General features: G+C 42.3%; 3 protein-coding genes across 10 annotated transcripts in view; 1 reads left to right on the top strand and 2 right to left on the bottom strand.

Moving 5' to 3' along the window:
- Positions 1-18,511, top strand: part of LOC117869996 (zinc finger protein 239-like) — a 1,162,621-nt gene that overhangs the window by 334,578 nt on the left and 809,532 nt on the right. The gene's annotated exons all lie outside the window — the stretch shown is intronic.
- LOC117870022 (zinc finger protein 501-like) overlaps positions 1-18,511 on the bottom strand; it is a 273,140-nt gene that overhangs the window by 149,268 nt on the left and 105,361 nt on the right. The gene's annotated exons all lie outside the window — the stretch shown is intronic.
- LOC117870039 (zinc finger protein 501-like) lies at positions 12,080-15,121 on the bottom strand. Its single transcript, XM_034757222.1, has one exon. It carries the CDS (start codon positions 14,673-14,675, stop codon positions 13,401-13,403), a length of 1,275 nt encoding a protein of 424 aa, XP_034613113.1. The 5' UTR covers positions 14,676-15,121; the 3' UTR covers positions 12,080-13,400.

Below are 18,511 nucleotides of genomic sequence, written 5' to 3'. Positions count from 1 at the left end.
GAGTATCTTATTGCCCTTGTATAAATCCATGATATGATCACATCTTGAATACTGCGTACAGATGTGGTCTCCCCATCTCAAAAAAGATATACTGGCATTAGAAAAGGTTCAGAGAAGGGCAACTAAAATGATTAGGGGGTTGGAACAGGTCCCATATGAGGAGAGATTAAAGAGGCTAGGACTTTTCAGCTTGGAAAAAAGGAGACTAAGGGGGGATATGATAGAGGTCTATAAAATCATGAGTGATGTAGAGAAAGTAAATAAGGAAAAGTTATTTACTTGTTCCCATAATACAAGAACTAGGGGCCACCAAATGAAATTAATGGGCAGCAGGTTTAAAACAAATAAAAGGAAGTTCTTCTTCACACAGTGCACAGTCAACTTGTGGAACTCCTTGCCTGAGGAGGTTGTGAAGGCTAGGACTATAACAGCATTTAAAAGAGAACTGGATAAATTCATGGAGGTTAAGTCCGTTAATGGCTATTAGCCAGGATGGGTAAGGAATGGTGTCCCTAGCCTCTGTTTGTCAGAGGGTGGAGATGGATGGCAGGAGAGAGATCACTTGATCATTGCCTGTTGGATTCACTCCCTCTGGGGCACCTGGCATTGGCCACTGTCGGTAGACAGGATACTGGGTTAGATGGACCTTTGGTCTGACCCAGTATGGCCATTCTTATGTTCTCTTCTCCTTTTGTTCTGTTCCACCCCTTTAGATATCTTTTGCATAAGGCGGGAATCCTTTGTCCCTCTCTGGGTTCCCACCCCCTCCTTCTCAATGGAAAGACATAAGATTAAAGATTGATTCCCGTTCAGGTGACATGATCACATGTCACTGCAAGACTTCATTGCCCACTTGCCAGCACACACGTATACAGTGTTGTGGAAAAACAACCATGCATTGTGTTTGGATCAGAATCGCCTGAGGCCTCTTTATTTTCATGCATGCACGGGGGGTACCAGCGAACTGGCAATCCCACCGACTACAGATTTTTGGAATAGCTTATATAGCATAAAACCACAATTAGGTAATGCATACTTTCTTATCAACAGTATTGCCATATTTGGAATACATTCCTCGCATACTTTCATGCCAACATTATTGCCATGTATGGAATACATCCCCCCAAAAAGGGAATATAGCTTAGCAAGCGTTCCTGTTTTTCACAGTCTGCCCTTTGCGGTTCCCAAGCTTCCCCTAAAAGTATTAGTGAGCCGTTATGAATCATAGGCCTTGTGATTATAGATAGTTCTGCTTTTGTACTTTTCCTTCACCCTGCTTCTAAGAACCCCTTTTCTCCAATAAACTTAACTAATATTCAGGTCTGAACCAAAGTTCAGGCCCGAGCCAACTAAAGTTCAGGCCCTAGCAATTTTTCCACCACAACAGGAAGACTTAACAGGTAAACACAGCCATCTGCAGACAATTGTCGTGGTTAATGGGAGTCATCAAGATTCCAAACCACCATTAATAGCCCACACTTTGCATAATGACAATAAGCCCTCAGAGTTATATTTAATATTTCTAGTTTCAGATACAAGAGTGGTACATTTATACAAATAGGATGATCACACTCAGTAGATTATAAAATTTGTAATGATACCTTAAAAGAGACCTTTTGCATGAAGCATATTCCAGTTACATTATATTCTAGCATATTTTTATAAAACCATATAGACTGCAACGTCACAATGACATAATCAGCCTCTTACGTTACACTAATTAACTTCATGTTTAATTTCATTTTACTGATAATTTATTCAAAGATTACAAAATATAATCCCATAAATCAGTTTTCTCTTAATTCCCATTTCCACCCAGTGATCTTTGTGTGACGTCACATTCTACAATAACCTAGGAGCCTTCCATTTCTGTGAGTTTATTTCTCCCTGGGTCTTCTCCCATAAATGTGGGTGGAAGGGGTCTCACACGACATGGGAAGGTTGAATCATGAGAAAAAACACCTGTGCTCTATTTTCACACTTTCTAATCCTTCAAAGTAGCAGCAGAAGGAGAAGTGATACAAAGGGATTAGACTCTAGAGCATTAGACTTAATAGCAAAAAGAAGAGACCAAACCACAGACTCAGCATTCATCCATGTATCCTGCAGTCTGAACTTGGAATCTGATACATTCCTGCATTGGCTACCATCATTTGCCCAGCATGGAAGTGCTTCTTGTCCAACAAGGCAGCCAGATTGGGACCCATAGGCATAGAATAGCTCTGAAGGAATCAGCTGTTTCTCTCTGTGCTTCATGAAACTTTGGATCCAAATGGTAAAGGACAATTGTTCCCAATTTAATCATGGCATCTTTTCGGACTGTGATCAATGCCACATAACTAGGGTGCAGTGCTCTAAAAATAAATAAATAGTTTACCTGGGCCATAGGTCACCATAGCTTCCATCTCTGGGGTGAAAATCAACCACCAGTACCTGCAATTTCCACCTGAATTCTTGTCAAATCCTTGGCCATATTTGGAGTAATTTCTCACAAAATATCATTGTGATAGTGAGATATAACTCCCCCAAATATGCCCACGTGAAAATTCATCTAACCAATGCCCACTAGAAGGTACCTTCAATCTAGATAAGATCATACAACTCAGAGGAGCTTTTAATCACCAAAAAGCCTCTGACACACAATGGGAGCAATTTGTCTATTGAGGAAAGAAACAGGTTAATTTAAAATTCAGCTTGGTCCAGAGATAAAAAGAAAGTTGCTCTGTGTTCAAGGTCAAAAATTAACACAGACCAGGCTAAGTGCAAAGAAAAACTGCTTTCGGCCCCAGATGGCTGTAAAAAAATATAGACATAGTCAAACCAAAGGCAATACAAGTTACAGTGCTGAGATTACATTTGCAAAGCTTAACTGTCCAGTGAGATCCAACAGTCTACCTTTGAGACCCTGGAGCTGGCGTGGTTTGGGGACGCTGAAGAAGCCACAGGCAGCCGGTCTGGACTGGAATCACTGAAAAGATGCCCCAGGAAACCTCAGGGAGTAAAAGAACTGCCCTCCCAAGAGAGGAAGCAAGTTGGAAATTGTACAGTGCCTTCTCTGAACGTTATACACAGACGTGGCCAGTCTGGATGTAGGTGTGTGAGTATGAAAGTGTGCCTACTGTCAGCTGCAGTAAGTCTGAGAACTGGAGAGGGATTTAGCATTCCTCTTTCCACCCCGGTTGACCGGAAAGTGTGTCAGGTGAATCTACCCCAGTCGTAGCAGGACTGGGCAATAGAGAAGTTGGAAAAAAGTAAAAAGTTGTGTACTTAATAACTAGAATTAAGCAATTAAGAGCATAGATCATAAACCAGGCAGCAACTCAAACCTACGCCCAGGGCAAGTTGCAAGCCTTGAAACAGGACTTCCAGGCACAAAAGGAAGCACTGGCTAAGCAAGTACCGGTCCTTCAGGGACTTGTCAAAATTTAATTATTTGTGCTCACTATATGCTGTAAGAGCAGTGTGTTTGCCACAAGAGAAAATTAAATAGTTAAACACCATTAAGTCATGCGTTTTGCCCAGGTGGCAAGCCTCATAAGGAGTAAGAATGTTTAAGGGAAGAAACCAGGAAGGGTGGGGGCTAGTTAAGAAGCCCACCCTCCTAGCTGGTAGTAAAAAAGCCGGTGCCCATGGAAGGAATGGTTCAGTGAGAAAAGCAGAATCAGGCCCAAGCAGGCAGGCAACAAATAAAAAGATTGAAAAACAGGTTGAAAACTTTAAGGGCATAGTGGAAAAAAAGGAGTAAGTAATTATAAGCATGGGGATTTCAAATCCCCAGGATAATAATTGGAATGGTAAAATGTGTGTAAAACAAAGTATTTGTACCAAGGTGCAAAGCTCTCCTTTCTTCTGTAAAATAAAGCAACTCTTCCTTATCCCTGTCTGGCTGTTATTGGCTCTCAGCTAGGTGGACCCAATATTTCGGTAACAGTTTCTGGCAACTCCACCGGAACTCTCCTAGCTCGGACATTGGACTCCAGATGGCTGCGGCGAACTGGAAACGGCACCAACGGGGTGTTTCGCCCCTTTTCTCTCCTTCACCACAGCCCCTGGGGTTCGTGTTCCAATAAGGTGAGTCCTAATAGGATAAGGAAACACTATCTGGTTCTGGTTCTGGTTTGGTTCTGTTTTGGTTAACCGGTTAATAAATTTCTGTCTTATACATTTGGGCGTTAGGTGTGTAAACGAAACTGAGCCTCTCATTCGTAATTCCTCAAAGTGGAAGCTATCGTGTGCAATAAAGCTCTGAGGTCAAACTGGAATCCTTCTGTCCCGTCCCCTGTAGTGGACAGTATTACTAAAAATTCCTGTAATAAGATCCTATTAGGCCATAATTCCCTCTGTTCTCTGTGCAATTCTCTGTTAAAGTGTCAGCAGGCAGATGGGTGGGTCTCTGGTAAAACCCTCTAAGGATAGCCCTTTAAATTATATGTTAAGTAAATGGCCTTTACCCGGTGTTCAAAAAAGAAATAGTTACACCTTGTGTAAAAATTAATGTGGCTAGTGTTGTAAAAATTAAATTGTGAAAAAAATGTGCATTTTCCCTGGAACGTGCAGTGTATATTGTAGCAGAGGTAAAAAAAATGCAAACCTACCAATATAGGTTGTGTTGTCTCTTTCAGATCACTGGGTGTTTGAAAGCAAAAGTTAAAAGTAAAAGGCAATAAAAAGTCTGAAAAAGTTAATTGTGTCCTTTTATTTTTAAGTAAAAATCTTTAAGCTGTGAATAGCTTTGGATCTGAAAGCAAGCCAGAAAGCATCTGTATTAATGCAATTTTCTAACTAATAAGGTAAAAGCCACTGAAACCTGGGTTGCCTATGAAACAAATACAAAAAAAAATAATTCCTCTGTTTTGCCTAAAATCAACAAGAGTATGTGTATATCAAAAATATTGTAAGCAATAACTAACTGCCCAAAAGGAGTAAACCTCTGTTCTTTTGTCTTTCAGATCATCAGAGAAAACGGATGCCAGCTAAATAACATTCAATGTACCATGCATTTACTGGTACAATAGGAATTATTTTTGTGTTCTATGTCCTGTCTTGTGGTGTTTGTCTTGTGGCCAGAATTGTTGTGTTTAATATTTTCATAAGACAGTCTAGTTCAAAATTAAATAAAAGGGTTCAATCAAAAAGCAAATACTTGTTTTATTGAACTTGGAATACAAAGTGTTTGGATAAATCAGAAAAATGTGATATACTAAAGTCTATTACATTTGCTTAAGTAAAAAAAAACTTCATTGGTCAGATTTTTTTTAATTAAAAAATTGTTGTTAAAATTTGCATACCAACAGTCTTTGGAAGCAAGGATATGAAAGGTTAACCCACTCCCCATATTGCACATGGAATCCTTCTGGCTACTTCAGATTTCTAGCCAAAGGATGGAAAAAAGGAAAAGCTATTGAACACCAGAGGTTGTACCAAGTGGACTCCTCAAAAGTGGGTGTGCTTGTCCTGGTTTGTTGCTCCAAAGCTCTGAAATAAAGTTATTTGACTAAAAGAGTGTACATGGCATACATTAAGTAATAAGACTAATGTACTGTATAATGGCAATGTGTATGTGTTCATTGTTGGGAAAAGGTGTATAAGTAAAAAGTAAAAGTTTCCTTTGTAGGTTAAAAAAAGCCAAAAACAAACAAACAAAAAACAAGTAAACTAAAAAAAAAGTATAGCTAGCAAGCTCAGTCCAAAAATAAAATGCTGGCCCCATCCAAAAACATTGTTCACAGCTAAAACTTGGCTAACAACCAAAAAAAGGGGGGCCTAAATGTGCCCAAGCAACTATAAAATCTGCAAAACACTGCCAGGCATTAATAAAATGTGTTAGGTTTCTTTTCTCACAGACAAAAGAAGTGCTACCCAAAACCCCTAGTAGCCCTGCCATTCATTGAAACCAGAAAACTAAGTCTATGTAAAGTCCATCAACAAAAGACTGCTTTGGCTCCATGCTGGAAAGGCCCTTTCCAAGTCCTGTTAACCACAGGTTAAGTGCCAAGGACTGCCTACCTGGACCCGTGCTTCTCACTGTAAAAAGACCCCTCCACCTCGGAAGAACTCTCCGACTAATAAACTTATTTCTCCTTTTAGCTCTGCTGTGCCTTCTAAACATCAGGAAAAAGGAAAAAAAAAACAAGGTAAAGTGCTAGTAACCTCTCCCTTGTCCACTGACAGACCTACTGTATCTTTAAATTAAAAAAAAAAAACGCAAAACCATTACAGGGTAATGTGCTAGTAACCTCTCCCCTGTATAATGCTAAACCATAACTGTTTCAGAAAAAAAAGAAAAGAAACACTTGCTTCATTGAAACCACCAAAGTCCAGGAATTCCTACCTACAAAAAACATTAAAAACTAACCCTGGTAAAAAAAACAAAAAATTATACACTGGCAGAAAAAAACCTGTGGGACCCATGCTTGAAAACGTGTTATTAATTAAATTTTGGGGTTTATTCTACAGGCTGCGCCCTGTGTTTTAAATATGTCCTTCAGTATGTATTGCCCTCCCTAATTGAATTTTAAATTATAAGTACCAAATGCACCTTGTTGCCATTGCCCCTGCCATCTCCTCCATTACACTATTACCCCTGTAACACATCCAAATACAAACAATGCCATATATTTGATAAAACCAATGGCCAAGGCCTTCACACTTTAGTAATTTATTTAAATACTGTTTAAAAAAATATTTTTTAAGGTTCAGGATATCCCATATAAGCAAACAATTAAATAAAAAAAAAATCAGTGAAAATAAAAGTATATAATATCACTACCAGTAAACCCCAAGAATCTGTAATTGCAATTAATGGGTTCTATAGCGAATGTTCCTAAAATTTGCACTGTGTTAAATAAAAGAGGCCCTTATTGTTATTTGGTCACTCAATTAGTAAACAATTAAACAAATACCCAAAAAGTTTGTTTTGCCACTGGAAATTATTCCAGTGACTAATAATGTGACCTGTACCTTAATGCAATACACCCCTTCTTATGCCATTAATATCAATGCCTCCCGGAAATACATAAAGGTGTTCAACCAACAAATATGGTATAGTATTACACCAAAAAAAATGTATTAAAATATCAATAAACTGTAATTAACACTACACTAGGAACTGTTAGATTTTCATTGCCCTTATCCAGTTTCCAAATTACCTCTACATACCCAAATTCTTCAAAGAGGGCTGTCATTAAATTAGCACAACAGAGAGCTTGGATTATTTCTTCTAAAAAAAAAAACAAAACACTTGACCGGATCCCTTTGGAATGGGGCCAATACTGCAGCAGCAGTTTAAAATATTTTTAAAAACCAAAAACATAATAAAAAATTGGGGCAACTAAAGAAGGCCATTGGCCTTGTTTGTGGGGCACAACTAACCCAGGTACAGGCTGGAGTTGATGAGTTACATGTTATTTCCGCCCTTAGTTCAATGACCCAGAAGTTGCTGACAAAAATAGTATTAAATATCACTAAGGCTAAAAAGGCATTGCAGTAAAATCTAGCATGTTCAAAATTCAGAATTTCCTGAATAACCAGCTAATGGCCATTCGGAATGATCTAGAGCATCAGGCTTGGCCCACTGCCCTTACAGACACATCAGGAGTACCATCTGACCTGTGGCCATAAAAACATACTTGAAAACTTTCTGGGTAAAAGTGCAGACGTTCTCAGTGCTCCTTCCAAGCATATGGAACGGTTGGGGGTGTGTTGGCTCCCACATACCGAATCCTGCCGGGTCCGTGGAAAAAATGCATGTGGAATTGGGTAATTCACCAAAACATCTGAAAAATTAAACTACCTGGTATGCCCAATCAATTTTTAGTTAGTGCTCCTAAAATTACATCTGACATTTAAATGGGGTTAGGAAGTCAATAAACATTTTGGCCGTTAAAACCCCCACAGCTTCAGTGTATCCGTAAACTAAACCCAGAAAAAGTTGTTACTCTTCATGACTACGTTTGCTGGAAGGGTAGGGAACAAGAAACTACCCTAACAGAACACTTACTTTTCCAAGCTAATAATAGCTGTGTGTATGTTAAAGCCACCACATTGCAAAACATACATTTTAATCTCACTACCACTGCAGGCAATCATATTATTTACTGGCCTGCAGATAAAATTTTGCAAGTAGCCCTTACGTTCCAAATACCCTTTTATTAAACTAGTTTAGTGCCTAATCAATTTCAGAATTTGCTTTCACTGTTACCAGACATTCAGAAAATCTCTGAAATACAAGGGCAAATTCACGTTTCAAAATATATATGAAGTTAAAAAGTATGCTTATAAAGTGTCTACTTTATGTACTAAGTAAAATTTATTTTGCTTTATAACTAAAATTGTACAACAACCCCATCATATTATTGCTATGAAAATCTTATTGCGTGTGTTGCTATTAGTTAGTTTTTAAATTATGTTGTTGTTGTTGTTGTTGTAAAAAATGTAATAATAGTAGTATCTTTCATGTCCATGCTCATCATGCATTGTCATTACATCCAATCAAAACTCCTAAGGTTAAAGCATCTAAAGTAAAATCTAAATTCCAAAACTTAATGCAAATACAAATTTGAAAATGTTTGTTGTACTAGTAGTACAAAAGGGGGGGTTGTAAAAGCAAAAAAAGAACTAACAGAAAGAAAATGCAATGTATAACAGTTTGTTAGCAAAAGTCAGGCTAAGTGTAACCCTAATAACGCGAGATTTGTAAAAGCAAGAAATGTGTAAGGTAAGTGGAAAAGAACTGTGTAAAAAGTTGTTGCGACCTTGTATAAATAATGTGTAAATAATATGGAATGTAGACTAAGAGTCTACATTAGTAAGCAAAACAAAATATCAAAATAACCTATGTGTAACCCTTCTGCCCACCTAAGTTCGCAGCAACAAGGGCCGGGTTCTGTATCTAGGGGTTCCGTTTCAATAACGCAATGCAAAACTGGCTCGAGCCCCCACCCAGTGACCTGGGACAATTACATACCACCCCCTGGGTGCCTCTAAGAGGCAATACTTCCCCTCTCGCAAGCACGGAGTCTGAGTGTGACAGAAAATGTTTAATAACATGAGGTAAACGACATCAGCATTAAATTGGAAAAACACCACCAACAGGATTCATAACACAAACCATGAGCAAAAAACCCACCCCAGCAAATTGGGCTGTGTCCTTTCCCTTTGGTTCTTGAATCCAGCAACCCAAAAATCACCCAGAGTCCCCAAAGTCCAACACCCCCAAAGTCTCTTGGGTCCAGCAACCACCCAAAGTCCCAAAAGTCCAACAGACCCCAGAGTCTCTGTCCCTGGTCATTGCAGCCCCAGAGTAAAAGGGGGGGCACGCAGGGTGTTAAGGGGCTCCTTACGTGATCCGAGGCCGGCCGGCCGTCTCTCCGTGGGGTTCCGCCACAGCCTTCACCACAAGCCAGTCCACTTCCTGCCATCCCATAAACAGCTCCGCTCTACAAGCTGCTCCGCTCCTCTCACCGACCTGTGAGCCACTCCAGCCGTCCCCGCAAACAGCTCCGCTCGCCATTCCTTGGGCCACTCCAACTGGCCCCGCAAGGCTCCGTGCAGCTCGCTGCTCTTCCAGTCGTCCCCACAAATTGCTCCACCAGCTGCTTAGCAATATAGCTTCAGGCTCCCCCACTAGTTAACACAGCAACCAGTGATCTCAGCTCTTAATAACTTTAGCTCTTTTGTGATTTCAGCTCTCAGCAATTTCAGCTTATAGTAGGAGAGTGCCAGTGCTAGTGCATCATTGGCCCAAAGTGAATTCAGCTCAGCAGTCTGTAACTAGACTCCTAATGGAATCAAAGTTAGCTCTGACATTCAACAGTGGAGAGAGAAGATAGTGCAATTGGTGTGTCAAGCCCTCAGAGGAGGGCCCATACCACCAGGTACAAATACCTGTCCCCATCCTCTCTCTATTCACTGGGTTTTGTAACCCATGCCCCTTGTCAAGCAAGTGCTACTTAGGTAATGGTGAAGGATTCACTCAGTCCTTCTGTCATACAACAGTTCCACTGGCCTTGATTCACAGAATCAGGGTAACAAAACTTTATTCTTCCTGCCCCAATAACAGAGAAAACTGGGGATCCCACACCAGCCAAAGTAACCACTTTGAGTTGCTGTTGTTTCATGCCAGGCGAGTGGGTGTGCCTACGCAAACGAGATCAGCCCTTGGAGTTCTTTTCCACACTCGCCATAATTCACCACCAGATGTCAGGGTAGAGCTCATCCTGACTCTGCTTACATATGTATAAACAAAATGCAGCTGTTGCTCATTATTGTCTGTAACAAAAGGTATAAATGCTTGCTGTAATTGTTTACCTGTGAAGAGACCTATTTAGTTCTCTCCCTCTATGCAATGGATAGAGAGAAAATAAAGTATCTGACTTGCTGTACCCAAACAAAAAGTGAGAACTGTGTTATTCTCCAACACCCTGCTCAAAGCAGGACCAATCCCCAACTAAATCATCCGAGCCAGGGCTTTGTCAAGCCTGACCTTAAAAGCCTCTAAGGAAGGAGATTCCACCACCTCCCTAGGTAACCCATTCCAGTGCTTCACCACCCTCCTAGTGAAAAAGTTTTTCCTAATATCCAACCTAAACCTCTCCCACTGCTACTTGAGACCATTACTCCTTGTTCTGTCATTAGGTACCCCTGAGAACAGTCTAGATGCATCCTCTTTGGAACCCCCTTTCAGGTAGTTGAAAGCAGCTATCAAATCCCCCCTCATTCTTCTCTTCTGCAGACAAAAGAATCCCAGTTCCCTCAGCCTCTCCTCATAAGTTATGTGCTCCAGCCCCCTAATCATTTTTGTTGCCCTCCGCTGGACTCTTTCCAGTGTTTCCACATCCTTCTTGTACTGTGGGGCCCAAAACTGGACACAGTACTCCAGATGAGGCCTCACCAATGTCGAATAGAGGGGAATGATCATGTCCCTCGATCTGCTGGCAATGCCCCTACTTGTACAGCCCAATATGCCATTAGCCTTCTTGGCAACAAGGGCACACTGTTGATCCATATCCAGCTTCTCGTCCACTGTAACCCTTAGGTCCTTTGTCTCAAAGTCTGGAATAAATCTGAGCTACATCCTGTCAAATAAAATTAATATCCAATCATGTAACCAAATAGCATTCAGGAAAGAAAAACCCACAACACAGAGGGGCATAAGATACTCCTGGAGTAATTCTGAGCCAAAAAATTAAAAATTCTGCATATTTTATTTGTTAAAATAACATAATATAATCATGCCAGTTTGAATTATTTTTGTAATTTATTTCAAAATCCCTATCAGCAAGTATGTCTGTAACAATACAGACAAAAAATATTCTGGTAATTTTTCTGACAAATAGGTTCCTTACTAAGCATATTAATACAGAACTTTGAGTAATTCATTTAAACTACAACACAGAAACTTATTTCCCACCCCCTCAGAAGCAGTGCAAAGGCTTGGGGGAGTCAGGGATAATGGAAGAGCTGAGAGAAAAGGAAGGAGCCTGGAGTGAACTTGGAGGGTTGTTGGGTGTGTGTGGGAGAAGTATGGAACAGGTATTTTGGGGGGGAGGGTATGTTAGGGAGACCCTTCCCCATGCAGACCCTGACTGACCTCGAGCTGCTCCCATTCAGTCAGGCACATTTTCCCCTGTCCCTGCACTCCTCCCTATACCCATGAGTCTCTGCAGCTGCCTCCCCATCCCCATGTGTCCCGGCAGCCCCTCTCCCCTGTCCCCATGTGGCCTTGCACCCCCACTCCCATTTAGCCTCTGGCTCAATGCTGTCTCCCCAGTAACTCCTGAGCCAGTGCACCTGTCTGTCCTCCCACTAGCCATTCTGAACCCCAGTCTGTGAGCCCCCCGCAGAAACCCCATGTGCCCCACTCTTCTGTCCTAACCTGGTTTCATGGGCAGGCTGCTGTGATTAACATCTACTCCTGTGGGAATTCTGCGCCACTGCATGCACACAATTTTTTCCTTGCAGAAAATACTTTCTACCTGAGAAGTGCTGCACTTTCACCTTTTGCTCACCAGAGGCTGCTGTGGTGCCAGAACAGCAGGGTGCATTCACGCTTCTGGCTGTTCTGGTGCCACACTAGGCTCTGGTGGGAAAAAGGCGGAATTGCAGCGCTTCTCAGGCAGAATGTATTTTCTGCAGGAAAAAAAATTCTGTGACAGACATGAATTCTGCGCATGCGCAGTGATGCAGAATTCCCCCAGGAGTAATAAGACACTTTCAGTTTCATATAAAATGAAATTCCAGAGCAGGTTAATCTGATGATTCACAATAAAAACAGAATCTCGCACTGAATTCTCCTCTGATGCATTCAAACCTTTACCCAACACCACCCTATTATTATCAAGTCATGTTATTTACAAGACCGTTGGCATCATCATAATGGGGAAAAACAGCCAACCTTCCCATCTGTAAACAAAACTCCCAGATAAGCAGGAAAAAGGTCAGAAGCAGCTTTCCCAAGAGACAGAAACAGGTATTAAAAGCAATTACTGTGTGTTTGGGATCCATTCATGTTTTCCCTCCAACTCTCTGACACTTCAATCTCCAGCCCCAGTGAGACTGATTGAGAATCAAAGTGTGATAGCTAGCACAGACCGCAGAGAACACTGCACCATGTGACACTTTGGGAAGCGGAGAGATTGCATATGGGGAGGATAAACTCTATTATGGCTGACACAGAAGTGAAAACTGCTGGGGTGAAGGGGGATTGTGATAGTCACGGGGAAGGAGTGAATCCCTCTAATTCATCCTATCTTCTTCTGATGTTACAGAGGGTGAGATTTTTCCCTACCCCTGTTCCTGATCTTTGTTATAGTTCAATATATTTTAGGTGAGGAAAATGGTAGAAAAATTTTCTGTTATCCAGCACAACCTGAAGCAACATGAGAGCAAACTGGGACTGAGACAATTTTTCCCCTAAGGGGGAAATAGACAATTGCTTTGAAATGGGGTAAGAGTAGAACTGTGATGCTCAAGGTGCGCTTAGAGTAGGAAAAATTTATGGTCAGGTCAAGGGGAGAGCTAATGCCAACCACTGCATCTGCTCTACAAATATAATTGTCTTTTTACACCAAGATCACTAACTTGAGCAGCCAACGCCATGTACAGTCCTAGTAGATGTAAGGCACAGGTAGTTTTTGCCTCAGTGTAGCTTGTTGGGATCTAACCTCTCTCTCCCACCTGGAGCCGATGAACATTTCTGGCTGAGGGACACACACTCCTATGACTCAAAAGGAAAGCAGTTGATAGAAAAGATCAGAGGACTGACCCCAAAGAAGGTGAGATGCAAAGGCAGAAGCAGGCAACTCATCTGGTGGACCTGAGAGACTACAGTGAAGATGGTGCACAGATAACTATGTGAGAATTAGCAAACGTGATTATTTTTTTTAAATCTTTCCACAGCCCTAATCAAGACATTTGTTACAGTTCTCTCCCATGTGAATTCTCTGATGTCTAATCAGGTTTGACCTCTGATTGAAGCTTTTCCCACACTCAGGGCATGCGTAGGGTGTCTCTCCCATGTGGATTTTTTGATGTCTAATAAGGTTTGACCTCTGACTGAAGCTTTTCTCACACTCAGAACATGTGTAGGGCGTCTCTCCAGTGTGAATTCTCTGATGTGTGATAAGGTATGAGCTCCGACTGAATCTTTTCCCACATTCAGGGCACGTGTAGGGTGTCTCTCCAGTGTGGATTTTCTGATGTCTAAGAAGGGTTGAGTTCTGACTGAAGCTTTTCCCACACTCTGTGCATGTGTAAGGTGTCTCGCCAGTGTGGATTCTCTGATGCGTGATAACGGCTGAGCTCCGACTGAAGCTTTTCCCACACTCAGGGCATGTGTAGGGTGTCACACCAGTGTGGATTCTCTGATGTGTGATAAGGCCTGAGCTATCACTGAAGCTTTTGCCACACTCAAGGCATGTGTAGGGTCTCTCTCCAGTGTGGATTCTCTGATGTGTGATGAGGGCTGAGCTATGCCTGAAGCTTTTCTCACACCCAGGGCATGTGTAGGGTTTCTCTCCTGTGTGAATTCTCTGATGTGTCATAAGGGCTGATCTGTGATTGAAGCTTTTCCCACACTCAGAGCATGTGTAAGGTGTCTCTCCAGTGTGAATTCTCTGATGTCTAATAAGGGTTGAGCTATGACTGAAGCTTTTGGCACACTCAGAGCATGTGTAGGGTCTTTCTCCAGAGTGGATTCTATAGTGTGTTATAAAGGCAGAGCGGTGATTGAAGCTTTTCCCACACTCATGGCATCCATAGCGTGTCTCTTCCAAGTTGATTCTCTCATTTCCAGTAAGGTCTGAGTGGCTACTGAAATTTTCCTCTGGCCTGTGCTGACTCTCCCAGGCTTTTGCTTTTTCTGGGAGTGCACAACTCCCAGAAACATTCCCTTTGGATCTTCCTGATAACGTTCCATGTGGTTCTACTTGCTCAGCATCTTCCTGCTGGGGTTTCCCCTCCTCATTCTCACTCATCATCCCATCACCTGATGGGAGACAGGGAGAATCCAGACATAGGTCATTCCCTGCACCGGAGAGAAAGGAAATCTCAGAGAGAGGAATGGAAAAGGGTATGAACAAATCAAAATATGTGTTGGAGATCAAACCTATCAGGAGCTGATTTTCCCCCAAACTCTTCCCCAGAGGAGAGAGGAAGAGATCAGTTTTGGTCCACATCTCACCAGAACACTTAGGGGAAAGCAAGATCGGGGAGGGACCTGCTGCCAGTTGTCTGTCAGGATAGGTAGGAAGCTATGAGTGACATCTGCCATAATGATTCCACACCTGCTGGGAACAATCCTGAACTTGGAGTGCTCACAAGGTCATTGTAGGGCATCCCAAATGTTTCCTGTATTCACAGACAGTTTTTGAGTTGGTTTAACCAATTCCTCACCTGTGAAGGCAGCTCTTGGGAGCACTTCTTTCTCAGAGCCCTGGATGTTTGGGACCCACGGCTCTTCCCCTCGTTCCAGCTGGAATATCATATCAGGTTTGGAAACTGGAAACCCTGCTCAAGGCAAAGAAAACAAGGGAGGTCAGTGGAATTTGTGGGATACTTGTCACAAAGAATATTCCATGGTTTTACCCCCAGCTCATTTTTAAGCAGTAACATCCCAAGGCTAGCTTTCTTGGGTCAAAGTGGAAGGAGGGTTATAATTATTATTAACCATGTTCATTGCCTTTGTGACTAAGGATCAACTGACACTATGTCTACACTACAGAGTTAAGTTGACTTAAGTTACGTCAATGATCATAAACTGCCGTAATTACATTATTTTACTCAATTTAGAATTCTACAGGCAGCATATTTTCCTCTTAAAATGAGGAAAAGGCATGAAAGCTATCATTATCAATATAATTTTAATGCATTCAATAAGGATATATTAAATGCAATTTTAAAATGACTGACAGCACCAAAAAGGCACATGTCCAAAAATTATACTAATAGGTGGGAGATAAGGCAAGAAAAGGGAGGAAAGGAAACCTGCAAAGCTTTCATGAGTAAAGGTATAAAGTTATTACCACTCAAGTTCTTCAGAGACCCCACAGCTTCTAGTAACCGAGGGGACATGACTCCTTACCCAACAAGACCACCGTCTCATAGTTCTCCTGCATGACGTCCCTGTAGAGGGCTCTCTGAGCAGGGTCCAGCAGAGCCCCCTCCTCCCTGGTGAAATACACAGCCACCTCCTCAAAAGTCACCGGCCCCTGAAAGAGCAAGAGTCCCACACTCAGTACCTGCTGCCCCAGTCACAACCCCACTATTCACAGAACAGCAGCACCAGGGAAATGGAAGCTCCGGGAGGCACATGTTAGCAGAGTCCCACCCCACCTTGCTTAGAGCAGCCAGGAGGCATCAGAGGGTAGAAAGAGAGAGCCTTTGTGTCACCCAGCTGACAGACGGAGGCAGGGTCTTCACATTTATCAAATACCTACTAGCCAGAGCTTGATATAGGAGATGGGGCTGTCTCTGGACCCTGCTGGTGGCTCCCTGGTAGGAATCCCAACACTCTCCAAATAAAATATATGGAAGAAAGGGGAAGTCAATAGTAAAGAATATAAGTTAGAAGGTCAGAATTGTAGAAAATTGGTAAGGGAAGGGTAGTTGAGTGGCTGCCCCACTCCATGAGAAAAAGGGCTGGAACAGGCCAGAGAGGCTGCACAGACCAGCAGCCAATCAGCAAAGGCCTGTGGAGAGCAAAGAAAGAGGCAGCCAATCAGGGCTGGGCTGGGCCCTATATAAAGACTGCCTAGCAAAGGAGAGGGCAGTCTTTCCCTGACTAGCAAGGGAGGAGGATTGGCTCCTGAGGTAGGGAGGTAGCACCTTGGACAGAGCAGTGCGGGGCAGGCTTGGGGGAGCAGAGGAGAGCTCCAGCCCAGTTACCTGCCAGGCTGCGGCCCCTGATAAAAAGGGTGGAGAAGGTGCTCGGGGCCAAAGCGGAAGGGGCCCAGAGAAGATAGGCGGACAAGAGGGGAAAGAAGGAGGGCAGAGGGAGGCTGCCGCTAGAGGGTCCCTGGGTCAGGACCCAGAGTAGCGCGTGGCCCTGAGTTCCCCCTCTTCCCCCCTTGCACTGCACCTGGCCACTGAGGAGTGTGGTTGAGAAAGACTGCAACTTACCCCTGAGGTGAGGGGCTAGACTTTGGGGTTGTGGTTGGCCACTGAGGCAGATGCAAGCCGAAGGACTGCCGTTAACCCCCCCCCCCCGAAGGGGATGAGAATGGAGTAGTGGGCTCTGGAGGGCAATGTCCTGAAGAGGACACCACAAAGCAGGGAGCAAGGCGGTTCCCAAATCAGCAGAGCAGACAACGGGCGAGACACCACGCACAGACAAGAGCTAATTCCCGGAGCAACTAGCAGGAGGTGCCAGCGGTGCTGAGTCTAGACCCCGTTACAGAAGCTATCAGAAATCAATGACCAAACAATGAAGATGAGAAGGAAGTTATTAAAAGTATATTAAGTACAAAATGAATCCTAACAATGGTAGTAGTAAATTACTAGATGGAAATGGCAGAATTATCAAAAATAATGCAAAAGAGGTAAAAGTGTTCAACAAATATCTCTCTCCTGGATTTGGGGGAAAAACAGATGATGTAGTCATATCATAAGATGTTGATGACGACACTCTTTCCATTCCAGTAATAACTCACTAGGACGTTAAACAGCAGCTATTAAACTTAGATATGTTTAAATCAGCAGGTCCAGATAACTTGTATCGAAGAGTTTTAAAAGACCTGTCAGAGGAGCGTGTTGGACTGTTAATGTTGATTTTCATTAGGACTTGGAACACTGGGGAAATTCCAGGAGACTGGAATAAAGCTAATGCTGTGCCAATATTTAAAAAGTATAAAAGAGATGACCCAGCTAATTAGAAGAGTGTCAGTCTGACATCAATACTGGGCAAGATAATGGAGCAGCCAATACTGGATTTCATTAATAAAGACTTAAAGGTGGGTAATATAATTAGTATCCATCAACAAAGGTTTAGAGAAAATAGATCCTATCAAGCTAACTGTATATCTTTATTGGATGAGGTCAAAAGTTTGGTTGCAGCAAATAGTGTTGATGTAATATACCTAGACGTCTGTAAGGCTAATGACTTGGTTCACCACAATATTTTGACTAAAAAACTAGAATGATACAAAATAAACATGGCATACATAAAATATGTGATTGTAAATGCGGAAGCATAGTTGAGTGGATTTATTTCTAGCAGGTTCCCGCAAGGATTGGTTCTTGGCCCTGTGATATTTCACAGTCTTATCAACAACCTGGAAGAGAATATAAAATCATCACTGATAAATTTTGCAGTTGCCACAAAGATTGGGGATGGTGGTAACTAATGAAGTGTCAGTAGATTCCGGTTCCAGCACTGGGCGACTGGGAAGTTTTCCCAGCCCTGGCTAGGGGGTTACTTCCTGTTCCACAAAGAGGGGAAGTTCCATTCCCAACTCCTGTGCCTTGAAACTAGGCCCTATCTGACACTACACCCCATAGTCGTGTGATTATAATATGATTATGACATAATTATGATGCATTTTGTACAAGATGTGTCATGTGTGGTGTCAAAAGTGATGATTTGCTAAATATAATTGTGACGTTGTGCAGTCTATATGGTTTTATAAAAACATAATAAGAAGTGAATATAATGTAACTGGAATATGCTTCATGCAAAAGGTCTCTTGTAAGGTATCATTACAAAGCTTATAATCTACTGAGTGTGATCATCCTATATGTATAAATGTACCACTCTTGTATCTAAAACTAGAAATATGAAATATAACTCTGAGGGCCTATTGTAATTATGCAAAGTGTGGGCCATTAATAGTGGTTTGGAATCTTGATGACTCCCATTAACCAGGACCATGGTCTGCAGATGGCTGTGTTTACCTGTTAAGTCTTCCTGTATATGTGTGTGCCGGCAAGTGGGTAATGAAGTCTTGCAGTGACATGTGATCATGTCACCTGAACTGGAATCCATCTTTAACCTGGTGCTTTTCCAGTGGGGGGGGGG

The sequence above is a fragment of the Trachemys scripta genome, chromosome 25 (genome assembly GCF_013100865.1).
Source record: "Trachemys scripta elegans isolate TJP31775 chromosome 25, CAS_Tse_1.0, whole genome shotgun sequence".
NCBI classification, from domain to species: Eukaryota; Metazoa; Chordata; order Testudines; family Emydidae; genus Trachemys; species Trachemys scripta.
The sequence above is the reverse complement of the archived record's forward strand: the minus strand, read 5'-3'. Positions and strand labels throughout refer to the sequence as shown.